This window comes from Spinacia oleracea, chromosome 4 (genome assembly GCF_020520425.1).
Source record: "Spinacia oleracea cultivar Varoflay chromosome 4, BTI_SOV_V1, whole genome shotgun sequence".
In the NCBI taxonomy this organism is placed as follows: Eukaryota; Viridiplantae; Streptophyta; class Magnoliopsida; order Caryophyllales; family Amaranthaceae; genus Spinacia; species Spinacia oleracea.
The window spans coordinates 114388788-114409757 of record NC_079490.1 but is presented as its reverse complement, the minus strand read 5'-3'; the positions used below and the strand labels follow the sequence as shown (position 1 = coordinate 114409757).

The 20970-nt window shown below is 36.1% G+C and overlaps 2 protein-coding genes across 2 annotated transcripts; one reads left to right on the top strand and one right to left on the bottom strand.

The window, feature by feature from the left end:
- The first annotated feature begins 986 nt into the window (after positions 1-986).
- Positions 987-3088, top strand: LOC110787037 (ABC transporter I family member 17). Its single transcript, XM_021991612.2, has 4 exons — positions 987-1165; positions 1392-1736; positions 2244-2431; positions 2615-3088. Exons 1-4 carry the CDS (start codon positions 1138-1140, stop codon positions 2867-2869), a joined length of 816 nt encoding a protein of 271 aa, XP_021847304.1. The 5' UTR covers positions 987-1137; the 3' UTR covers positions 2870-3088.
- Positions 3089-3878: 790 nt separating this feature from the next.
- Positions 3879-5237, bottom strand: LOC130471806 (uncharacterized). Its single transcript, XM_056842120.1, has 2 exons — positions 5088-5237; positions 3879-4991 (listed from the first exon to the last, which is right to left on the bottom strand). Exons 1-2 carry the CDS (start codon positions 5235-5237, stop codon positions 3879-3881), a joined length of 1263 nt encoding a protein of 420 aa, XP_056698098.1.
- Positions 5238-20970: the final 15733 nt, after the last annotated feature.

Genomic DNA, 20970 nt, shown 5'->3' with positions numbered 1-20970 from the left:
AGCTCTATGCACGCTCAAACAACCACTGAACCAACCTAAATTTATTAAATTAAACTAGCTTTTGAACCCGTTCAATGAACAGGCTAATTATATAGTGTTGTTAAGCTGTCTTTTAAACTGTTAATTTATTGATGGTTTGTGATTTTAGTGGGAATATATGGTTTTATATATAGATGAAATTTAAAAGTTAAGAAAATATATAAATTAGATGGTGAATTAAAATTTAGCGTTAAAGAGAGAGATGGAGTAGTCAGAAGATGTTGAATGAATATATGAATTAAATGGTGTTAAAATGGGTGTTGAATGAGGAAGATGAAGTAGTGTTGAAGACGTAAAATGGAAAAATTGAAAAACAAAAAATACATTTATGGGTGAAAAATGAGGGGTGACACGTGTCATCTAATTATCTATGGTTATCCTTTTTATAGACTAGGTATAGATCGATGTTTGGAGATTACTATATAAACAGATTTTTATTTGTTCTTAGATTTTCAGAATAATGGTAGGACACGTGCTCCACCATGCCCATAACTAGAAAATCAATGCATACAACTTCATTGGTACTGTTTTGAAATACCAACTACACTTCACACAATAAGGTTTATAAATTTCCACCAAATCTTTGTTAGTGACTTCCTACTTGTGTCTTTTATGGTCTCTTTCGCAAAACTTAATTCAACACCAAACACATTTATGGGTGCAAGAGTAAGAGAATTTTTCCACTCCATACACATTGACGGGGTGCAATAAGAGGATTTAATTTTTCCGCTTCACACACATTCACAACTACATGATTAAGAGGAACTTTCCGCTCCATTCACATTCACGAGTACATGATTAAGAGGAACTTTCCGCTCCATACACATACAAGTGTCTCTAATAAAAATCAAACAAATTATTAAGTCAAAACTTGTGCCCTACAATTCCACACAAAAATAGAAATAAATAAATAAATATATATATAATTCGAACCTCCACTCAAATAAAACTTTCTTCTTCAGTTGACACCAGGGTAGGCTCTTTCTCCCATTTCCCCTAGATGTTCTTTTGCAGCATCTATATATCATTGAATCAATCCAAAGTCCAAACACATAAAACCAATTAAATATCATTACCATTTACCACCAATAGTTATCAATGTCACCCACTACCGAACCTTTTCAAGGTACGTACATTCTCCCTCTCGGCCTTGCCTCTTTAATTGTCCGTTTAAAATAATCCTTAAAATCGAACTAGGCCGAGTCGATCTAATAAAAATAGGGTATATTATATACTATATTATAGTCGTGCGATACATGTTCAACCCCTCTATTGTTTTCGTAATTAATACAGCAATTAGGATTGACTTGTAAGTTGTTTTTCGGTTTGTTTTTGGGAAATGATGGATTCAGTTGAGACAACGCAGCACCTACTAGTTAGCATCGAAGATGATAACGAAAGTGGGAATAATACTGTGAATGGTGAAAAGAAAATCGAAATTAAGAATTTGAGGAAAGTATCAGATAAGGGAGTGAGCATACTAGATGGGGTGGACCTGCAGATTTCAAGGGGCATGATTGTAGGGATCATAGGGCCTAGTGGTAGTGGGAAGTCAACGCTGCTAAGAGCGTTGAATCGGTTATGGGAACCACCTGCCGGAACGGTGTTTTTGGATGGCCGTGATATTTGTCATCTTGATGTGCTCTCCGTTCGTCGTCGTGTTGGTATGCTCTTCCAACTCCCTGCGCTTTTTCAAGGTATCCCTTAATCATTTCTTTTTCTTGGCTTTAATTTTATTTTTATGGTTATAAGTTATATCTAGTTGGTTGCAAGTTGGAAGTGTAGGTAGATTCATATAAAGATAGGCCGTTGTCTATATGCACTTTCTTGCTTTTTTCAGTCCTATGATTAGAAATTTATTACTCTGCTTAGAAAATCCAAGTTTGTGGACTGAATTATAATCTCTCTGTCAGTCTAACTTGTGCAAGAGTCGATTATGTTCCAAATTATCGAATTAACTAGTTTATAAATGGGATCTTGAGACATCACATGAGTCTTAGGGGGTTTGTTAGCATATGAATTCCAAATGGAGCTTTGAAGTTTACAAATTACTGTCATCCAAACAAGCATAGTGTACTGCGATCGAAACAGAGGAAGTATATGCCACATACCTGCAGGCTGTAGCTCTTTTTGTTTGAATCTTAAATTAACCTTAGATGGATGTTGCATATTGCATATTGCATATTGCATATTGCATATTGCAGGAACTGTGGGAGATAATATACGTTATGGTCCAAAATTAAAGGGACAGAAGCTAAGTGATCAGGAAGTTGAAAGATTGTTAAGTGCTGCTGATCTTGATGCCTCTTTCATCAACCAGAATGCGAACCAACTATCTGTCGGACAACAGCAACGAGTTGCACTCGCAAGGACCCTTGCCAATGAACCCGAGGTAATCACAATGTTCTTTTCACCTTATTTTTATGGCTTAGTATTACTTATTCTCTTAAAGTCAGATCAGATAACAAAAATTCAGACCATACCAGAAATTATCACAAGGGAAAAATCAAACCAAACTAGACCTACGTTTTACTTTATACAAATACTAAGATTTTGAGTGTTACATTGTTCAAAGGTTTTGCTGCTAGATGAACCTACAAGCGCGTTAGATCCAATATCGACTCAAAACATAGAGGAAGCACTTGTCAAGTTGAACACGACACAGGGGATCACAGTGATCATGGTTTCCCATAGCATAAGGCAAGTGCAAAGAATAGCTGATATTGTTTGCCTCTTGGTAAATGGCACCGTCGTTGAAGTTTTGCCACCTAATCAACTTTCCCACGCTAAGCATCCCATGGCTAAAAGATTTCTCGAGCTCAGTTCCTGATACTACCTTCAGTTTTACCAATTAAGCCGAAAATCCACTTCTTCCTCATCTGAATATCAACAAGGTTTGTACCAAACATATATAGAATTGAAGGAAGTTTGTCTGATATAGATGTAAAAGACCTACTTCATGTAATTGTTACATGCTAGTACCCAATAACAGGTTAGTCTGTGTGTACACTTTGGATAATATCGAATATATGCATCTAACTGAATGAAACGTGTGTTAATTAAGTCAACAAGGCTTTGTGGCTGTGTTCGGGGGTAAACCCCCGTGTCTAAGGTGGTCCTCCTATTGAGGATCACCACAAAAATCCACATGTCACATTATGGTTGGCTTATTTTGTGGTCCCTGCCTCCTCCATAGACATTATTTTCTGAAAATGATTGAAATAATATTTGCTTATTAGTTATAACTAACTAAAACGTAATTAGCTTAATAATTAAATATGTTAAACAAATCAATCCTCCGGCCCTCTGCCGCCGCAAACCACTACCTCGAGAACCGGCGGTCACTTGCGGTATCACTTTTTAATTATCCTTGTCTTTATGCGGGAGCGACCCGCATTTGCTAAGTATCTGCTAACAACAGATGCCGTGCACTTGCGGTATCACTTTTTAATTCATTGGGACCATGTACATATTTAATTTAGTTCTCTCCTTTTTTTAGGGTTCTTCATTAGTTTAGAGAGAGAAAAGTGAGAAATTATGAATGAAATTAGGGGTTTGATAATCAAGGGTGCAATTTGGTTTAAAGATTCAACCATCAATCAATGATAATTTCTTAATATATATCTTTATTTATTTATTTATTTATTATTTCAGTTATTGCTTTTATTAGTTTTTATTTTTTTAATTAATTTAATTGTTCTTGTTTAGTATAATTATCCACGTTCATATTATTGCTTAGTTTCATGTTATAGTTGTTAATTTCTATAAATTTGTGTTTTTATGTTGATTGAGTAGTGTATTGGTTAGGGTTTGGGTGAAAACCTAACTATTGAGTCAGTTTATCCGAAGTAGTAAAGTCCGTCTCTCCTAACTCCCGTTCCAATCAGCTCATTCGTTTGGTCCTGTATAGCACACATATAAGAATTAAATTGGACAACACATTGTAAATTATCATTTAGTTGAGAAACGGAGAGTAAGTTGCAATGAAATTGTGGAACATAAAGGACATGTTTTAGAGTTATTTTATCCGACAAACGGACACAACCCTCCAAAGTAGCAACTGAAATTTCACCATTAGGTAGGCCAACATGACATTCAAATATATGTGTATCAAATAACCATGATTTGTTACCAGTCACGTGATGCGTAGCCCCAGTATCAATGATCCACAAATCAGTATCAAACTTACCACTTAAACGACTTTCCGAAACCTTTGCATTACCAAACAAACCCGCAAGAGCCTTCCATTGTTCGGCCGAAAATAATTGAGGGTCACTATTGCCTGTTGTCGAACTAACCGCTGCCACAGAAGTGCTGCTTCCTGAGGCTGCGTTAGCACGTACAGTACCTCGACCTTGTCCAAACGTGGAGTATCTGCTTCCCCGACCAGTTCCACCATCAGACCGAGATGATTCAAGCCATGTATTTGGATAGCCTACAATCTCATAGCACTTATTAACGTCATGTCCATGCTTCTTGCAGTGACTACAAATTAAATGAGCCAAACATTGAGAAGCATCATGGCCTAACTTTTTGCATTGTGTACAAACTGGACGGTCAGCTCGTCCTCTCCCTCGCCCCATACCCGTACGAACAGTGAATCCAAGAGCCTCGTGAGGTTGATCACCAGGTTCAAACTTGGCCATGGGTACCCGTTCATCTTGAGTCACTAACTGATATGCACGGTCAAGAAAAGGCAGAGGGTCCTGTGACAGTATACTAGTACGCAGGTGAGCATAGTAATCTGAATACAAGCCCATTATAAACTCGTGTAACTTAGCTTGCTCACGTCGAGTTTCATGAATACTACCCGCATTACACTCAGAACAACAAGAACAAGAGATAATAGGTTCATGAATATCAAGGGCCTCCCATAAAGCATTTAATTTCCCATAATAGCTAGAAACTGACATATTTTTAGTTTGCTCACATTTAGCAATAGAAAACTTTACCTGTTATATTCTAGGACCGTTAGTGGTTGCAAAACGTTGTTTAAGATGATCCCACAGTCGTTTTGCTTCCCTGAATTTCGAGATAGGAGACTTTACCTCGGGCTCAATTGTATTCGTGATCCATGAGACGAGCATTGCATTAATAGCAATCCAATCTGACTGAGTACATGGGGGTGTAGGCATGGTGATAACACCATTTAGAAGGTCGAACTTGCGTCTTGCTTCAAGTGCAATTTGCACATTCATGGCCCAATCATCATAATTATGTAAATTAAGTCTAGTAGGTGTGATAAAGTCGCTCGGTCGATCTTGTGAGCCAAGAAAAAACGGTGAACTTGGCTTAATTTTTGAAGGGGGAGGAGGCGGCATTTCGTCGCCAGCCATGTTGTTTTTTTGAGATTTTCCTTATCGAGGCTCCGATACCATGTAAATATTTGTGAAGGCTCAAAGCTTGTCTTGATTATTATTGATAGCTCATATTTATATACAAAGACAAAGATGCTAAAACTAACTTAGCCAAAGTCTAACGTAAAGTAACGTGAGACATTTATGCCAACATTTATGCAAATAAATACCACCACTTAATTCCTATTATCTAATGTAGGAAGATTTGTGAAGGCTCAAAGCTTGAACATATTATTATTCTCAAAGAGTATTTATACAAGAAATATCCTAGGCAACCAAGAACTAACCTATGCATCATATTAATTTAGGAAATTAACTAGTATAGTACCCGTGCGATGCACGATTTATGATATGAATATTGAATTTTCATATCTAAACTTTTACTAAACTATAGCTATAGGCAATTATAATCAAAATAGAGCTTATAGATAATATTATTATTGAAACTAATGATGAATAGATCTGTTATTGCCTCATTTCTTGTCTTATTTATTTAACAAACTCAAAAAAAATAAAAAAATAATAAGGGTACATAGATAAATTTATGCTTTTCCCATTTCATAACCCATGTCAAACATAAATTTATTTCCATCCCCTCTTTACTGATAGTCATACCCACTTAATACTCCCCTACCATTTACATCATTAGCCGATCATTTAATACCCACTCCACCATATACCTTGTTAAGCTAGAGATAACTTTGAAGCGTGGTGGGTTGGTCTCTCAACACCTGTACCTGCCTAAAATTTTCATCCCCATACTCGTCACCACGATAGGTATGATACTCATCTCCGTCCTAATACCCGTCTCGCGGGCGGAAAATAAAATTAACTCTGCTTCAATTCATCACATGTCCGTGTATCCACACCCGCCTCAAACCAAGCCCTAGACAACTGAACTCGGCATTATTTTTTGATAACAAAGTTTTGAATTTTAAAACTTTAAGAGTATGTGATAATTTGTTTATCTGATTACATTATACTTTTGACACATGTAACTTATAAATATTTTCCTAATTAAAGCTAATTATGGATAAATTTGTTATTGGCCCATTCGGTGTCTTATTTATTAAAAACAAAAAACAAATAAAGGTACATAGACAAAATTATTTTCATTCTCACTCATTACATGTGTCAAACCTAGCCCTAAAAGGATGGACCCAACAATATTTTATGGTAAGAGATTTTAATTTTAAAACTCTATTCTAGAGTATTTGACAACTTGGTTGTCTAATTAGATTATAATTTGGACACATATAACTTAAAGATATTCTCCTAATTAAAACTAATGATGGATAAATTTAGTTTTGTCCCATTTGTTGTGTTGTTTATTACAAATAGAAAACAAATAAGGGTACCTAAACACAATTATTTTCATCCCCATTCATTACATGTGTCAAACCTTGTTGTAGATCGCTGGACTCAACAACATTTTTTAGGTAAGAGAGTTTTTAATTTTAAAACTCTTTTCACAATTGGTTGTCTGATTACACAATACTTTGGACACATATACCTTATAGTTATTCCCAAATTAAAATTAATGATAGATAAATTTTTTATTACCCCATTTGGTGTCTTATTTATTAAAAAAGGAAAAACAAATAAGGGTACATAAACAAAATTATTTTCATTTATTCAACACATGTGTCAATCATAGTGTTTCTCATCCACCTTTCACTTCGATAGTTACACCTATTTAATCATTTTATATTTACATCATTACCCGATCACTTAACACCTACTCACTATTTTCTTTATTCATCTAGTCATGATTTTGAGGTTGGTCGGTGTATCCGTACTTGTACTCGTCTAAAATTCTCATCCATATCCCTGTAACTCAAAATAGGAAATATACTCACCCCTGTCAATCTCCTTATTAAAGGGTAAAAAATAAAAATCATCCTCGAACTATCACTGACCTGTGTATCCACACTCACCTCACACCCACCCCTGGACTAACATTTTTATTTTATTTTTTGGTAAGAGAGTTTTGAATTTTAAAATTCTACTATAAAGTCTTCTACAAAGCCAATGTCTTATTATAATAATTGAGTAAATAAACAAAAAATTATAATATGTAATCTCTCCGTCCAAATTTAATCATTGCAATAGTCTTTTCACAAAGTTAGATGCGATAAGTTATTGTAAGCTTATATATTATAATTTAATAGAAAAAATAGGCATGCTGGGAGATAGATAAATTTCTTTTATAGAGTCAAGTATAACGACAAATTAGAGAGGAATATAGCTCCACAAAAATTTCGTTATCCAAAATTGTGCGCAAAGATTTTTCATTAGATTACAATGTAAAATAAAGGCAAATATATTACCCATCAAATAATCAAATACAAATAAACTAATAATATAAAATGAAACTATAAAATTCTTAAAATTGTTTTTCATTTGAAAGATTTAGGAACTATTAAATAAAAGGATACGTAGAAATTTAAAATTCGAGAAATAAAAAATACAAAGTTATTTAACAATTTTTTATTCAATGAGCATATTTTACACAACATTGATAAATGCTTCTTCAAATATTAAAGCAAATGTAAATATTCGTTATACATATCCACAGTCAATATAAGACACATATTTTAAATTAAAATGGACAATACATGCAATTGGTCATTAGTAAATTTAAGTTCAATATTTTAATGCATGCTAAGAGATGTTAAAATATTTTAAATAATTAAAAAGATGTTTTCGCCAACCTAGTTAATTTATTATTATTATTATTATTATTTTAAACATATTATTGTCATATTGTCATATTGTAAATATATTATTGTGATATTGAAGTAGATTCTTAGTATATTTTTTTAGTTAATAATCTTGGTGTATACACAGTACATTCCAAGAATTAGCCATTGTCGATCAACAATTAGCAATTTTAATATTAGAACTATGGAATAATGCATTTTCCATTAATTAGCCATTATCGATCAACTGTTAGCATTTTTTTCAAAACAATCTCATACTCTATTCCAATACCACTTATTGTTAGTATATTATGAGTAAGAATTCAAAGAATATGTTATTAGTATATCCGAACTTAAAACATTAATTTCCTCTCTTTTAGTATATTATATAGATAGATAGATAGATTCCGAGCCCCAAATAGGATATAAACTCTTATAAGATACAACCCTTACTACGTAGTATAAGATACAACCATTATAAACTTAGAAAATATAGCCATATCTACTGAAATCGTCCGTAAACGTTATGAAATAGCTGTCACCTCTAGCTTTCGTACTCATAAGCCCACATACGATCGTATGTATTATCCCTAGTAGTTCGCTTTCTCTTTCTCCCACCTTTGAAAAAGGTCGCTTTGTCATTTTTCCAAGTAAACATACGACCAGTATCTAATACCCCAGAAATGTCCCTGCGAATTGGAACATAAGTGTGAGCCACAACCAGTATCTAATACCCAAGAAGTAGAATTAGCAAGATTACAATGTATAACATACATACCTAAAGTAGAAGGAACATTCCCGTTCTTTTCATCTTCCTTTAATTCTCTTCAAGCAATCCCTCTTCCAATGCCCCTTCTTCTTGCAGTAGAATCATTCAGAGTCGGCATGAGAACGTGTCACCCTCTTCTGTTTACCAAACCTGGTGTCGTTGGACTTAGGTGAGGGCGTAGCCTTGCCCTTACCCTTCTTGCCCTTTCCCTTGCCTGATTTCTTGAAGCCTTTTCCCTTACGCACCATAAGCACGTCGTGCTTATTCTCTTGCTTGAGCGTCTTTTCAGCGGTTTTCAGCATACCGTGAAGCTCAGTAAGAGTTTTCTCCATGCTGTTCACGTTGTAATTCAACTTGAACTGATCATATCCACTATGAAGCGAATGGAGAATGATGTCAATAGCCATTTCATTTGAGACGTCAGAATCTAGTGAAGGAAATAATGCCCTTGGTCCAAGTATGCATTTAATGATAAGTCTAATAAATGCGGTTCAGTGTTAATTATACAAGTTAATAATTTAGTGAGATCAAGTGAGCTGAATGCCTAGCTAGAGGCCGCTTCAGTTCAAGTGGAATTAATAATATTAATCCACAGCTTACTCTTGACTGAACCCGTAAGGTCACACAAATAGTGCGTGAAAGGATCAAGTATTTAATGGAATTAAATACTCCATCTATGGATATTCGGAATCGACGGATCTCGGTTCCAATGGGAGCTGAAATCTTCAAAGGCAAATTATGGATGCTCCGCAAACGATGATATTGCCGGAAATGGAAATATGGATCGTATCGGAAATATAAATATTATCCAAGTCGTGGATGTTGCCAGAAACGAAAACATGGTACGTATCGGAAAATATTATCGGAAATGGAAATATTGCCGGAATCGGAAATATTGCCGGAAACGGAAATATTGTCAGAATAGGAAATATTATCGGAATTGAAAATATTAAATATTTGTTCGAAACGGAAATTAATTCCGGGATCGGAAATGTTAAATATTGTTCGTATCGGAAATGAATTCCGAAATCGGAAAATTAATCGGAAGCGCATTGTACGAATTAAGCATCGGACTAGCTTGCTAGACGAAGGCCCAGCACGAAGCCAGGCCCACGTCCAGCAAGCCCAGCGCGCAACACAAGCAGCCAAAGGCACGCCAGGACCAGCGCGCCAAGGCTGCGAGCATGGGCTGCGAGGCAGCGAGCTCGTATGGGCTGCCATCGATGGGCTTTGCGCGCGCGCGGGCATGGCCTGCTCGCATGTGGGCCGTGCTCGTGTGCTTTTTGGATGTTGTGGGTACTTCGAATCCTTAAGTGATTAGAATTAGATTAATTTTCTGAATTACTAGTTTTAATGGAAATCTAATAGAGTTAGAATTCTTGAGTCCTAGAAAAATTCCAATTCCATATTCCTACTCTATAAATATGTGATGGCATTCACAAATTTATGAGAACATAATTTTCAATCATACATCTAGTTTTAAGGATTAAAACTACGTATATTATTTGCCATAATATCCGAAAATATTCATAGAACCTTAGGTGCAATTCTTGTTAATTAAATCTAAGGCGGATCCGAACGTGCTGTGGACTATCCACGGAGGGACGACATTTGGAGTCCTAGGCTTGTGCATGTTCGGTTCGGGCGCAGCTAGGGAGGGCACACTACAAAGTGTATGTGTCCTAAATTATGCTAATTGTTATGTGGCAATTAATTTGGATTCCTGGCTTTATGGTTTTTCCGCATGATTTATATTCATTTATATGTATCATAACCTAACAGTGGTATCAGAGCCTCTAATTAATTCCATAATAATTGGTTAACATGGTTAAATTTTATAAATTTGCAATGAATTAAAGGGGTGATTAATTTACGAAATTTTTTGATTTTTTGTAATTAATTGCAAATTCGTGCGATTATTTAATTATATGTTCGCAGAATTTTCGGCAATTTAGTCAATAATGGTCGGAATCGTATAATTTTATAGTGTATTTCGCATGTAAACGGGGTTTTTAAATTTTGACTAAAATCATAGATTTGATGCCGAACCCAGAATTCCCAAATTCGAAGCTTAACTATGACTTTTAGGAGGTTTTAGTTTTTCGAACGCAAAATTTGTAATTTTTAAGATGTTAAATTAAATATTTGCGTTTCTTGTTGTTAATCTTGAATTTTTTATTGACCTACAGTATATGTTTAACAAATTTAAATGCCTAAGCTTGTTAATTATACAACCTAATTTGTAATTGTAATTAATTTGTTGAAATTCGAATAATTTAGAATTTGATTTGATTGTCAAAATAAATTGACAATTTAATTAGGTATCCATGATTAAAAACCACCATAAAAGTTGTTAAATTTGATAAATTTTAAATTTTTATGACCAAGATTTGAATCCATGATAATCGGAAATTAATTGAATAATTAATTTTCGATTTTTCACCCTAAATTTATGAAATTAATATGATTTATTAATTTGTCTATAAATATGAATTAAAAAGTTTTAGTTTTTATATAATTCGGTCATGAATTTTGCACGCACAAAGGAATGGACGCTACGTGTTACCCTTAAGGGGTGTTGTATAGTGCGGGCATGCGACGACGAGCAAGGGAGCTCGTCGCCCATGCGGTACGTATGTAGCGAGCAAGCAAGTGGCCCGCGATCACAAGGCAGTAGCCCTGCCTTGCGTCCAGTGCTGCGATGATGCATGGGCAGGATGGGCGACAAGCAAGGCACAGCAAGACGAGGCGCGCGCGCGCGAGAGCTGGCTCGACCAGCGAGCGCTGCTCTGCGCCAGCGAGCGATGCCTCGCGCACAACGAGCTATGCCTTGCCAATCAGCTGCTGCGCTACGAAGCGAGCGAGCAAAGCTGCGCGCAAGCGTGGCTTGGCGTGCTGTGTTTGCGCGTGGCTGCTGCTCGTGCCTTGCTATGCGATCAGTCGAGGGGCGTTGCTGCCTCGGGCACTCGACGGGGCATGGGCGCAAGCCCATGTGCCTCGTTTTGAACCGATTGATGCGCTTTGAATTTAATTTTGAATTTTCAGTCGGAAAACGATTTTAATTAATTTTAAAATTCGTAATTTTAATTCTTTCTCGGAATTTAATTTTGAATAATTTAATTATTATAAATTTTATTTATACTAATTATTTTACTAAAATTAAAACCTTGATTAAATTTTAATTAATTAATTTAATAAACTGAAAATAAATTAAAGGATTCAATTAATAATTTATATGAGCTTTAAATTTTAATTAAATTTGTATGTTTCCGGTTAGACCAGGAAATACAATTTTATGTTTAAAATTAGTAAAGCATGTAAATTTATTGGTTTAAGTAGGAGTGTTTTAGTCATAAGCTCTTGATTAGGTCTAAATTCCTTTAGGGATAAAACAACTTGATTAGAATTAATAAGGATTGAATAATTGGTAGATTATTGGAAGCCTTGATTAATTGCTGCAAATATTTATGTGATGCGTAATATGTTCTACTAACCAGCTACGTGGGCCATTCACTACTACAAAAATGGGCAAAGAGACCTGAAATATAAGACCTTATATTTAAATAACGGATCTCTTTAATATGAGAGATCCAATATTATAGGTGACAGGTATTTAATATACATTTAAGCCTACTAAATTGCTTCACGAAAAAGAATAAAAGAAATAAGAGACCCGTTATATATGTGCACGGGTCTCATCTACATTAGGGCCCACCAATTTCGTGAATGAAACAAAAAAGAGAGACCCCTTAATTGGGAACACGGGTCTCCTTTTCAAAAAAAAAAAAAAAAAGAAGTTGAACTTAATGACCATCGTCTTCCTCAAAAACTCAATCGTTTCCATTTTACTTCCTCTCTCTTCGTAGAAACTCAGAGTGCAAACATGTTTCATCTCCTTCATCCTATACATATTTTCCTCTCTCCACCTCACATTTGATCCTTATTTAAATTAACTCTAATATAAGATCAATCGAGTTAAGGAGCGGCTGTATTGTAATCGCTACTACTCAAACAACATCGCTTACATTGCGTGGGTAAGGCCTCGTTCGGTATCAATTCTAGTTTTAAGTTTTTGTTTTTAATAAAACTAAACGCTGATTTTAGTTTTACTTTTCAAAATTTTCAAAACCAAAACAAAACTATTTAATTATATCCATGCCAGCTGTCCACCCTCCCTTCATCTTGTTCCTCTTTTCTCTGCTAATTGAGAAACATGTCGATATAATTCCATAAAATTAAACTAATTGTAATTTTATCAAAATATTTTTGATTGATTTCTACCACACCACTCTCTTTATCATCCACCAGCAAACCAATTGTATAATCTCTTTATCCTCCACCTCTAGCAAACTAATTGTAATTTTATCAATAATATTTTTGATTGATATCACACCACTCTCTTGTTTATCTTCAACCTCTAGGAAACTAATAGTGATAAAACACCATTATCGTCATTACTCTGCATCTCCAAAAAGCAATATGATCCTATGGATAATTGGATATTATACAAGAATCTCCACCAACATGATTTTCTAGCAATTCTTCGTGTACCCAATATCCGACTCAATTTCCCAACAATCAAAACATCACACACAACAATGTTTCTCAAATTTCCTTCGGTTTTTAACTACTTTTCTCAAACTTACTTCGATTTTAAACGCAACTCCAAAATTTCTCAACCCCTCTTTCTGAAAATTACATGGTTAATAGATTAGGAAAAAAGTATTTGAATTAGGTAAATGAAAATTTTAAATAAGAGGGGGAAAATAAATTCCGGATCTACAATAACAATTTAAGTTTGATTGAAATTATCAACAATGTAAAAACACGAGGAGAGAGAAAATTTATGGAAGAAGGAAGAAGGAAGAAGAAAGAGATTGAAACTTTGAAACAGTAAAAAGGGGGACGAAACTCACGAAAGAGGAGAGAGAAGAGACAGACCTGACAGAAAATATTTTCCCAAAAAACCAAAATCATGAAACCACTAAAAGTGGTTTTGATATTTCCGTTTATTTTTTAAGAAAAATGAGAGGAAGTTGTTTTTTTAAGCGGTTTACCCGAACAGTCTTGTTTTGTTTTTTTTTTTTAAAAACGAAAAAACACAAAACAGCAACAGTACCGAACATACCCGAAGGATCAGCCTCTATGCCTCGAGAGCTGATAACATATCCGAGCAACTTGCCTGACGTTACCCCGAATGCGCACTTTCGAGGATTGAGCCTCATGTTGTATTGTCTGAGCCTGTTGAAAAATTATTATTTATTATTTATTATTTATTATTTATTATTTATTATTTATTATTTATTATTTATTATTTATTATTTATTATTTATTATTTATTATTTAATTCGGTAATATATTCTGTTAAGTTAAGTTCAGTTCAGTTAAGTTTAGTTTAGTTCAGGAGCATTCGGTTCAGTTCAGTCCAGTTCAGTTCAGTTCAGCTCTAAAGAACATGGCCTTATTCATGGGATCTTTGTTACATTATTTAGCTTGCTTGAAAATGCCGTGTATAAGTAACAATAGTATGTATTGATTCATAGTCTAAACCAATACTAATAAGTTTGCATCTATGCGTGATTCAATTTGCAGGGATGCGATGCCTCATTACTGCTAGAGAGGGGTGGAGGCAGTCTCTGAGAAGGGGTCCAACCTAATCAGGAACTCAGTTAAAGGGTTTGAGTTCATTGATGCAATCAAGGCGGAAGTCAAGAAAGCTAAGAGCCTGTATACTTTCTCTTGACTCTCTTGTGCTGATATCCTTGCTATAGTTGCCAGAGATACAACTTTTATTGTGAGTATCTATTACTACTTCATATATGATACAAATGCAGTGATTTTATTCATGCAGATGCAGTTGAATTATACATAAATTATAAAAACAAGACTTGCAAGTATTGTACTTTGTTGACTTCGTACTTAGTTAAACTACTAATGTTGTTACATTGCAGGCTGGTGGACCAAACTGGGAGGTGCCCCAAGGAAGAAGGGATTCAAGAGGAGCAAGTTGAAAGATCTATCAATGACATTCCTGCTTCTAACAACACATCTAACACCATTTTTACCAAGTAATATCTGAACTGATGATTGGCCATGCTTTATTTTTCTAGTAGGTATCGAAAGAAAATCATGGAGTTCCATTGTTCTTTTTTTGCTTGCTCCTCCTACTTTTCTTCCCAGCTATTTAAATCGCTCAACGAAAGAATATTTAGACTTTGGAACATCATTTTATTGTTTTTAAGATTTTGGAAATTATGATGTAAGCTTTACATTTTACGAAGTAGGAAATTACAGTTGAAGTAAAGCTTTTGCTTTTTGAGCATTATTTGTGTGAAATATATTTTTTGGTAATAAGATGGCTTATTGTGGAATTTTTAATGAATGATGATGAATTGTTATATTAACAGGTGTAGTTTCAATATTGCTGAATTATAATAACAGCAGGAGCCGGTGTAATTATTACAAATTGTGTATAAAGCAGCAGGTTTAGTGGGTCATTATTGAATTTTTTGTAAAAAAATAAAAAATTGCAAAAGAGACCCGTTAGGTATAAAAAGGGCTTTCTAGTTACAATAATAAAAAAATGAAAAGAGATCCCATATCTAACATATGTGGTCTTAATTTGTAAAATATAAAAATATTAAAAGTAACAAATAGACCCCTTTTCTTATATATGAGGTCTTAATTTCTTGAATAAAAAAATTTAAAAAATTCAAAGAGACCTCATATCTTACATAAGGGGTCTGAATATTTTTAATAAACAGATCCCATAACTCTAATATGGGGTCTCTTTTCCTTCTAAAATATTTTCGATCAAGTTTACATAAGAGACCCCCTTTCCTATGTGAGAGATCTTTAACTTTTAACAAATAGAAGAGGGGGTCTCTTTATCAAAGAGACGTGTGAGATAGAGACCCCTTGAAAGGAGGTCTCTTAGGCCATTTAGGAAGGGTCTCTTTGTCCTTTTTTGTAGTAGTGATTCATTGATAAATGAATGGGTGAATTGTATATATTGTATATGTACTGTTTTGCAGGTTATTGAAAGTGACTAGTATGGCCCAAATAGGATAGTAAATATGGTCTGCGTACCATTAATTTGAATGTAAAATTGGTCTAATGCACCAAAGTTTTTAATTTAAACATGGTCTGCGTACCATCAAATAGTTGTAATTAGTTTAAATTATAGCTTATCCTATTTGAAGAAAATGGCGCCTCCCATGGAGAAATTCAAGACGGAGTTTCCAATCCATTTTCAAGATGGAGTTTGAAGTTGAAGCTTCAAGATGAAGTCGGGCCATACTAGATTACATTTATATCTTATTGTAATGGGGTTTTTTTTCCGTTCCTACAAGGGGGGAGGCCGGCTCGTTTAGAGAACCATTTGAATTTTTGTACCTCGAAGGAGTCGCCAGAATTGTAGGGGTTTTTTTTTTTTTTTTTTGTGTGTCAAAACTTGTTTCCCGTTCTACAAGAGGGGCGGTTCTTTAGAGAACCGTAGAATTTTTGTACCTCGAAGGAGTCGCCACCAAACATTTTTTAAAGTCTCGTTTGGAAAGATCGCAAGTGACTCTATGTTGGATAAGGCCTTGAATCCTTGAAACGGATGGGTGAGATCCGGGCACGGGAACAAAATGCTTATTCGGCGAGCTTTAGAAATATTCAAGTACGTTGGCACAACATTGTTTTCGAAAATAAACCCTAGATTAGACTATGTGGGTTTGCATTAAGAGCAAATTGAATCTCTATGTATGGTGGTCACTTTGCTTTAAAGATTGATTTAAGGAACCTAAGGCCGGTTTGTCCAAAAATATCTTCGTTAATCGTGATGTAACCTCTGTATTTTGTTGTATTTAGCATGTTGGTGATGAAAGCGATAAAGAAAATAAAGCGACATCACAATACTAAATAAAGTGCGGAATTAGTAATTACAAGACCCCCTAGAAAAGGACTAGGGAGTAGGTCCACATTGCCTAGAAATGGACTAGGCAAGTAAAGATGCGGAATTGAAAGTGCGGTATTGAAATGCGGTATTGAAATTGCGGTATTGAAATTGCGGTATTGAAAGTGCGATATTGAAAGTGCGATATTGAAAGGTGCGATATTGAAATTGCAATATTGAAAGGTGCATAATTGAAATTTGTACTTGGGCACATGAGATTCGAACGCCAAGCGGCTCCTTAAAAATAAGTGCGCCCGACACGAATTCAAAGCCAAAAATCTCAACTTGGGAGAGGTTGCTCAACCCAAATATCCTAGATTTTGCATGTTAAACTTGAACTTGAAAGCTTGAATATTGAAGTTTTGAACTTGAAATAATTGAAATTTGAACTTGAAAGTATCCTAGTTTAGGGAAATAACTATGAATAACCCTAAACATGGTAAGATCTTGAAAATTGAAATCTTGAACTTGTATATTGAAAATGGAGTTTTGAATCTCAAAAGACTAAACCATTAAATGTTAAAAGGTGTTATCTTTGATTACCCCATGTTTGGTGGTGATTGTAGTCCAAGAGGTGATTGTAAACAACTTGGACATCCTTGAATCTTTGAAAATTGTATTTTGTATTTTGGAAAAGTTTGTTTTTTTGGAAAACATGTGTGATTGTTGCAAGTGGTGTTGTTTAATTATTAAAAAAAACACCAACTTGCTAATCATTTAGAAATCAAAGCAACATAGTAGATTAGAATGGGATTCGGATTTACCTAGTTAGATTTAGGCAAGAGCTCCCAATTGCCTTTTTTGAATTTAGGAATTTTGTATGTGTTTTTGAGGAGTTTTTTTGAGTTGTATTTTGAGGCGTAATGTCGAAATTACAACGTTGTATATGTTCTCCTCCTCCATTATGCTGGAAATGAGGGGTATTTATAGAAGGAATTGGTGCAAGGCACCAGCTGTTAAGTTATGATACATATGAAAAACATAAATCATGCGGAAAAACCTTAATGCCAGGAAACATATTATTTACACATAATCAGTTAGCATAATTCAGATGCATACAATTTGTAGCGTGCCCTCCCTAGCTGCGCCCGAACCGAACAAGAACAAGTCTTTAGGACTCCAAGTGTCCTCCCTCCGTAGATAGTCCACAGCACGTCCGGATCCGCCTTAAGATTGACCAACTCGAATCTCCCTTAAGGTACTATTATATTCGGCTAAATGGGCAAGTAATGTGACTGATTTTTCTGCTCAAAAATCACAGCTTTTATTGTATGAATACTTGTTGAAAAACTCGTGTATAAATTTATGATCCTAGGCATATACTTATAGAACCATGGAAAAGGATTTCGAATCTTGTTAGAATACTAATTAGTTAATTAGAATCCTTTTAGAACTCTAAATAATTAATTTTATCTTTTAGGATTAGGATTTAATCATATCACGAATTCCGATAGCTTTAGGATTCGTATAGCACGCACACCAGCACGAGCACGAGCACCGCACAGCCCGCGCGCATGCCTCGCGGCCCACGCGAGCTGCACGGCGCCTTGGCCCAATGCTCGTAGCCCATTCGCTGAGCGCGCGCCATGCCTTGCTGGGCCTGGCCTTGCGTTGGGCCTTGTGAGGCTTTGGCGTGTGTTAATGCGTGTGGCTTGCTGGGCGACGGCCTGGCTTCGTGCTGGGCCTTCGTCTAGCAAGGACTCGATGCTAATTCGTACGATACGCTTCCGATTAAATTCCCGATTCCGGAATACATTTCCGATACGAACAATATTTAACATTTCCGGTTCCGGAATTTATTTCCGTTTCGAACAAATATTTAATATTTCCGTTTCCTGAATTATTTTCCGATTCCGATAATATTTCCGATTATGACAATATTTCAGTTTCCGGCAATATTTCCGATTCCGGCAATATATCCATTTCCGATAATACTTTCCGATACGTAACATGTTTCCGTTTCCGGCAACATCTACGACTTGGATAATATTTATATTTCCGATACGATCCATATTTCCGTTTCCGGCAACATCATCGTTTCCGCAGTATTCATTTACTTGCCTTTGACGATCTTAGCTCCCACTGAAACCAAGATCCGTCGATTCCGAATACCCATAGATGGAGTATTTAATGCCATTAAATACTTGATCCGTTTACGTACTATTTGTGTGACCCTACGGGTTCAGTCAAGAGTAAGTTGTGGATTAATATCATTAATTCCACTTGAACTGAAGCGGCCTCTAGCTAGGCATTCAGCTCACTTGATCTCACTGAATTATTAACTTGTTAATTAATACTGAACCGCATTTATTAGACTTAACATTAAATGCATACTTGGACCAAGGGCATTATTTTCTCCACCAGCACACGTCAGCGCAGGGCGCTGGTGACGTGGCTTGAATGCCGCCAAAGCAAGGACGGGGAATCGTCCTTGTTTCGTCTTGTAGTGTTGTACATGTTGTACGAATCGTACTAGTTTTGGTGTTTTTTATTTGCTTGGAGGTTAAGGCATTGTTTAGCTTCTAAATACAAGCCTTTCTCGGGTTTTTGAATTCCGGTTTTACGGGACGGGGCCCAGCATGCTCGGTTTTGTGGGTCGGCGCCCGAATTTGACTTTCCTTATATGATTTTGAGTGGAAAAGGCCTAGTAAAACAAATGGGATGGTCTACTAGTTGAGTTTGTACTTGGATTTGGAAAGTTGTATATTGTACCGAGAACCGAAAGGGGAACGGTCTCGGGGGTTGGATTTTGGATCTTGAATTTGGAAATATTCTTAGCAATTGGGATTTCCGCCTGGAGTTACTCCAATCACTTAACAAGGATAATGGTATCGTCATCATCCCAAAGGGAAGACACAAATTAGGTGTCTACAGAAGCCCCCACTTTGACTGAGCGTTCGGTTAGGAAAGCGCAAGTCAAAGTATTTCGAAAGGGACGGAGAATGATCAAGATGTTCTGCAATCGAGACCACTCTTTGTACGCCGGTACCTGCATAAAACAGGCGTTAGAAAAAAGGATAGAGTCTACCTCGGTGCGGTTGGTGATGACTCCGGTTCGTACTTGTATTTTTCCGCCTTCAGCTCGGGACAGAGCTTGGCATCGAAAATTTGAATTTTTGAATTTGAATACCCGGAGTTAATCCGTTGGGGATGTGCTTTGCGGGGGATAAGAGCTTTTTACTGGCCCTTATATTTTTGAAATTTCGAATGACTTTCCCGGAGCTTGGGTCCGTTGGGAGTTGGGCGCCTGAGTCGTTGTATTTTTTGGACTTTGTATTCTTGAAATATTCGCGCATGCAGCAGGGCGGCGCAGTGCGTTGGGGCGGTGCCTGGCCCGGGGCTGAGCTATAAAATCTCTTCTTGCCGTGCCATTTTGAGGCACACTCTCTTGAATTCTTTTCTCTTTTCTCTCTCAAAGGTCGATTAAGCTCTTCCCTTGATCTTGTTCTTGCCTCGTCCATGTAAGTTTTCCATGTTTTTGCTTATGAAATAACTCTAGGATTGCATGTAGTCTTGATTTTCCGTACTTTAAAATGGTGCTCGTATGCTTAAGCTTCTTGAATCTTGTAGAAAACTGTTTGATAGCCACTTGAACTTGAACTGTTGGAACTTGTACTTTTGAATTTTTTGAATTTAAAAAAAAAAAAATCTTTGAACTTGTATCTGCTTCGGCATGGATAGCCTAGGCGTTGATGTAGAACTTGTATACCTGCTTCGGCGTGGATAACCTAGGCGTTGGTGTAGAACTTGAATACCTGCTTCGGCTTGGGTAGCCTAGGCGTTGGTGTAGGAATTTGTATCTTGAACTAGAGGTCCACTAAGATTTTTGTTTCGAATCTTTTGACTTCGTATAGGCCAGTATAGGATAACCCCCAGTTTAGAATTTTGACACTTTGTATGCTACTTGATTTAGTATGCCTCGTCACACTCGGAGGAAGCTCGCTGAATCATCTGAGGTTCGAGCCGCCGAGGAAGACGCTTCGGATGATGAAGCGGCTGCAATAAATGCGCCAGGTGGGGGTATGGTTCCCCGAGATGCGCCCGCTTTCCCTGGTACTGGTTGGATCCCTTCCGACCTGGTGTTTCGGCCGGATTAGCACCTGTCTCAGCGGCCTCGCGCTGGTGTGGTGAGTCTTGTACTGTGTTTTGGGTTTGTACTTTGTA

Coding starts and splice junctions, on each gene's coding strand:
- LOC130471806 (XM_056842120.1), bottom strand. CDS start 5,237: ATGAATGTGCAAATTGCACTTGAAGCAAGACGCAAGTTCGACCTTCTA. Junction 4,992..5,087: donor CGAATACAATTGAGCCCGAG/GTAAAGTCTCCT, acceptor AGAATATAACAG/GTAAAGTTTTCTATTGCTAA.
- LOC110787037 (XM_021991612.2), top strand. CDS start 1,138: ATGTCACCCACTACCGAACCTTTTCAAG. Junction 1,166..1,391: donor CACTACCGAACCTTTTCAAG/GTACGTACATTC, acceptor TGATGGATTCAG/TTGAGACAACGCAGCACCTA. Junction 2,432..2,614: donor CCCTTGCCAATGAACCCGAG/GTAATCACAATG, acceptor CATTGTTCAAAG/GTTTTGCTGCTAGATGAACC.